This window comes from Nicrophorus vespilloides, unplaced genomic scaffold (assembly GCF_001412225.1).
Source record: "Nicrophorus vespilloides isolate i.1.1-1 unplaced genomic scaffold, Nicve_v1.0, whole genome shotgun sequence".
NCBI lineage: Eukaryota > Metazoa > Arthropoda > Insecta > Coleoptera > Silphidae > Nicrophorus > Nicrophorus vespilloides.
This window is the reverse complement of record NW_017095699.1, coordinates 310,492-315,817: the sequence shown is the minus strand read 5'-3', so window position 1 is coordinate 315,817 and position 5,326 is coordinate 310,492. Positions and strand designations below refer to the sequence as shown.

General features: G+C 38.8%; 1 protein-coding gene across 1 annotated transcript; it reads left to right on the top strand.

Moving 5' to 3' along the window:
- Positions 1-504: 504 nt before the first annotated feature.
- On the top strand, positions 505-1,506 carry LOC108560239 (achaete-scute complex protein T3-like). The gene has a single exon (XM_017917702.1). The coding sequence runs from the start codon at positions 505-507 to the stop codon at positions 1,504-1,506; it is 1,002 nt and encodes a 333-aa protein (XP_017773191.1).
- Positions 1,507-5,326: the final 3,820 nt, after the last annotated feature.

Genomic DNA, 5,326 nt, shown 5'->3' with positions numbered 1-5,326 from the left:
AAGGGGGACAATTAAAACTCAACCCTTTAGGAGATTTGATGTAGTGGTGGTCGCGCATGTGCGAATTGGATTTGGGATTAACCCAAAGAAAAAAAAAGAAGGAGAGGAAGAGATTGGAAATGAAGGCGTTTGCAAGAGGGAGAGAGTGAGATGGATATGGGGCATGTACCGCTATGTTCCCGATTAATAAATATATTCCCCCTGACCGTGTTTGTCTAAAGGGTCCCCCCTTGTGCAAGCTGGAACAGCTGTTCCACACATACGTGGATATATTCAAAAGCTACCCCCTCTATGGGAGGGGTTTATTTGTACTGGTCTCGTGCCGTGTGTGCAAAAGTTACGTTTGAAAATTGGTAGTTCGTTTTATGTCCTGGCCGCACGCGACATAATAAGAGGAGAATAATCGCGCCAACTCTCTGTGCGAGTGAATACCGTTATCAGTTTTGTTGTTACTCTTGGATGCTTAAGGTTGAGGAAGTAATCGGATAATCAATTGAAAACATCATGTCTACTACAATCAGTGTCGTGCAATACCAAAGCTCTCCGCAGAAGATCCTGCAGCAGACGCAGAACACGCAGCGTGAGATAATTATCCTGCGGAAACAGCAGCAAGTTCTGCCGCAGGGCAAAGAGGATTTGTTGGGACGGAAGAAGTCGCGCGTCGGTCACAAGGAGGTAGCGCAGAATCCGCCGCCAATAGCCGTGGCGAGGAGAAACGCGAGAGAAAGAAATCGCGTTAAGCAGGTGAACAACGGATACGCCACTCTCAGGCAACACATCCCTAACTCTATAGCCGCAGCCTTCGAATCTAATAATGGTCGTGGTGGTAACAAGAAGTTGAGTAAAGTTGAAACTCTGAGGATGGCAGTGGAGTATATCCGAAGCCTCGAAGATATCTTAGCCGATCCTGAGAATCCCGGGAATACCTCGCTGGGATCGTCCTACAACTCATCCACACCTTCCTCACCAGCTCTGACCACCGCAAATCTCACCTACAATTATCAACTCATGTCGCCTAGCAACGACGAGGATGACTTCTCCAACAACCCCACGCCTCCCCCGACCCAGTACCATCATCATCAGCAGCGCTACCACGAGCTGAACTTCTATGATGACAGCGAGAATCTGGAGCCGCTCGACGACAATCTCCTGTCAGATCCGTCCCTAATGGACACCGACATCGAGTTGGGCAATCAAGACTTATCGCTGCTGAACACGATGCATACCACGACGGGCTCGTTATCGCCAGAAATGTACAGCGATAACTCACTTTCACCTATTTCCATCGAGCGGTCCGCAGCCGACCGACAAATGTTCATTCCTGTTGTCTTCAATGCGACGACAAACGAAGACGTCAAGATGATGAGGATCAGCCCCGCCGGTCCGATCATCAAGACCGAACCGCCCGTCCTCTCCCTGCAGAACGACACCGAAATGCCCGTCGACACCAAGGAGAACATGATCCAAGTCATGGCATGGTGGGATCAACAAGAAGTCAGGAGTTAGCTCTGCACATAACCAATGTAAGTATATCATAACATCAACACAAATTATATTAAAAATCAATCCAAAAGACGTATCTTAAGTACAGAAAACCATCAAGTATTGTAGTCGGTATTATCGTTCGAAACTAACTAAAAGAAGTGCAAATTAAATTGAAACAAAACTAGTGATTACAATATAATGATATAAAGTGTTAACAAATTTATATTTTTTTTAATAATTAAAATCGGAAACCATTATAAATGAGTATACTAAATGTTTATTTTAATAGATATAAAATTTAATCACAGATGTGGAAAAGTGCAATTAAATTTGTGATTTAGACAAAATATTTAGCTATAAAAAGTGTAATATAATTCCAAATAATAATAAAATAACCCATAAAATAAAAATAATTAAAAGTACATGATTATTTCATATGCATATTCAAAAGAATTACATTTTTAACCATTAATAATTGAAGAACCTACAGAAATTTTTATGCTAGATAATTAATTTCAAATATGTACCTCAAATTACAGATGAAATTAATAAAATAAAATATATAAATGTAAAAGTATAATTTATTATTATTTTTAAGTTAGGTTAAAATAATTAAGTTAACAATTAATATTGATTAACTTAATAATGTGCTTAGTGCAACTACAGTTAAATTTGTGACAAATTGTTTATATAATAAACTTATATAAGTATAATTTCAATAATGTAGTTAATAGACAAACAATAATAATAAGTTGATTATTAGTATGACGATGTGCGACTAGAATTATAAAGTGTTAAGTCATATCAGTTAAAAAGTGCGAGTATTATTGGATTTCACAATAGCAGTTGAACTTAGACCTGTTTGCTCATTTCAGATTCGTAATACAAAATAGGTTAATTGTGCAACGCAAATCTAAAACGTAAATGATTGAAAGTAAAGTTCGTTGCGTAAAGAAAAACATATTTACGAAATGCAATTTGAAAAGAAAAATAATCATTGTTATAGTCATAGAAGTTTCCCCTAACTTAATATATTAATAATAAAATGAGTTATTATGTGCAAGTTTCAAATCTATTACAGAATCCAGTATTGTGCATAATTTGTATTAAAAGATGCTTTAACGGCTAAATCCAGTTGTGATAAATTGAATTCACCGCTTTCAATACGATTACAGTTGGATCCAACAATTATTACCATTTTATTTGAATAAATTCGGAGTTTTAATAAATGACCATTTAAATTTGTACAAAGTTTAACAAAAGAGATGGTTATTAGAAAAGAAACTTTGTTAGATTCCAACTACGAATCACATTATCATTCAAATTATAATTGAATAATGAAAAAGGTGCTACAAAAACCGATTTTTATGTGAACAGAAACGCGTTCGAAAAGGGGGTTGAAGAATACGTAATCCGTCTGTCCTTCGTTATTCCAGTGTAACCATTAAAAAGTACGTTAAGTAGTTTTTCCACATTTCCCACAGCGGGACGCAATTAATTCATTAATCCTTTCATGAAATTATATGAAGAAAAAAAAAGAATAACGAGTTCCTTTAAGGCGAATCCAGTTTTACGGTTGCGTCGCTCATTTCCAGACGCATCCCTGACCTATTTCGCTGTTTCACGAAAACTAGTTTTCGATTAAACTCTATTTATCAATCGGAGGGTACTAAAAAGGTGAACTATGATCAAAATGAACGGTGGGAAGGAAACTAGTTTTCGGAAGATGCGTTTATTTCGTTAATTTCTTTTTTTCCTCTTCTTCTGCTCGTTCGGCTCCGTCCTTTATTTGTGGTACTTTGCGTTTCCGACTGACATTGAACTCTCGAATGACCTTAATAGGTAGGTACGGGATGAATGCGTACGCAAAGGTTATTCAAGCTAACTAGGTTCCTTTATGTTTCGTATTCTTGAGACCAGACGATCTTAAGACGCGAGCCACGGCCATTCTTTGCACTTGAATGAGGAGAACACTTGCAAAGGCAACTCCGGAAGAAAGGAACGTGTTTTTAATCAATACAATGAATGGCGTATACACATACACATCCACACATAGAGAGAGAGAAAGAGACGCACATGCACACAGAACCTTAGCCAACCTGAAAACGTTGACACGCGTCTCGTCTGCACGGGACCAGTTTCCGTTACGAGATTTTTACCAAATGACCGTTAGACTTTGCCGAAAAAATCGGAGGGTTGTCGGATTGAATTCGAAGACGGAAAGTCGCTACCTGCGAGCTTCGATCATTCATCGATCGTTCGATTGATTTGCACGCCTTGCAGGGTTCACTGAATGGTCCTTGAAGGGGTTGCTCGAGGTACAAAAATATATTTTGGCCTTTGTGCATCGCGAATGTGCGAAGGGCCGTAAATCATTTATAATTAAAATTTATTTCGATCCGCCGAAACCATTACTCAAAAGCAATCTACGAAACAAAAAAAAATGGAGCGCAACTTTAAATCATTGAAAGAAGATGATCTTGTCTGTGCGTATGAGAGGAAGAACGATAGAGGGAAAAGGGAAGCGTTGCTAATGCAAACAAATGTGGGAACAAAAAGGAGTTTCGGTAGCCAGGACAAAGCTTGTACAAGGAAGAGAAGGAAAAAAAAAAGATTTAGGAAGTAAATATTTGCGGGGTTCTTTAATTATTATTTACCTCGGTTGACAAAACGGTCGTGTCCCCATGGCGTTCCCTCTATTTGATCAGGGTATGCGTATTACACAAGACATTCAATATATATTTTTTCCCAAACAGGAAACGCGGCGAAAGCGCAAACAACAACTCCAAAAAATTTAATTCTTCTAAGATGAAGAATACCCACCGAATGCCTTCCATATGTGGCAAAATTTCTTGAGGAATCTAAGTAAAGAATGCACGAGCCATTTCCATTTCCACTCACTATAAATACCACTTGTGTTACGGGAGGGAGTCTTCTCGAAGATTACGCAACATGTTGCCCGAAACGCCATATGCGATCCGTCCCTATCAGATTTATGCGCCACAAGTGGCGAACGACGCCACATGCAAACGAATTTCCTGCATCCCGGAGGAAACAAACGAAACATCTCATCATCAATTTGTTCAGTTCTTCTTCTTGTATTTTTTTTCTTCGTTTTGTTCCCATGAAACCCAATAACAATAAAACACCGGACGATAATGATGCTTTTATCTTTACGGGATGGCGAGAATCGAGTTCACGGTGAGAATAAAACCCCTTACCTTCTTACCTAACTGAACTAACTAAAAGCTTTTATTTGGAAATCTAAAATTCGGTAGTAAATTAATAATGTTATCTTGGCGCGCGGGATAGCAGATCCTCACGCCGCACGTAAAGTTGGAAGGCAATCAATAAAGTGATTGCTCCATCCATTCCGTTGCATCGACCGCAATGTTTAGATTACAATTATCGTCCGGTTACTAATTAAGTGAAACCCTTTTCTGTTTATTCCTCCGGTGGTTGGACTACATTCCGGGGGTGGTTTTATTATCCTTCGGCTCTTGAGAGTGGGAGGTTTACATTAACACTTACCAATAAAGAGCGGGACGAGACAGGAACGTGCCAGATGTCAGGACATGTGGCTTCCTCACGCGGAAGTGCCTGAGTTATGACATAAGGACGCTAGACGCATTGCCAAAATATCTACTAGCAATGGTGATTAACGGAAAACGAAAAAAGAAAAGAAAGAAAAGATGCAGAAACGAAAACACTTTATATTTATATAAATATTGTTCGAATGGAAAGGATGTTTGTTAATGGATTTATAAAGGTGACTTCCTCGGAAGTCAATAGTATCGGTTTACAAGTTGATTTTCTATTGAAACATCCAATTCTCAAAACT

What these genes read in the sequence shown, in the direction of transcription:
- LOC108560239 (XM_017917702.1), top strand. Translation starts at nt 505, where the DNA reads ATGTCTACTACAATCAGTGTCGTGCAATACCAAAGCTCTCCGCAGAAG.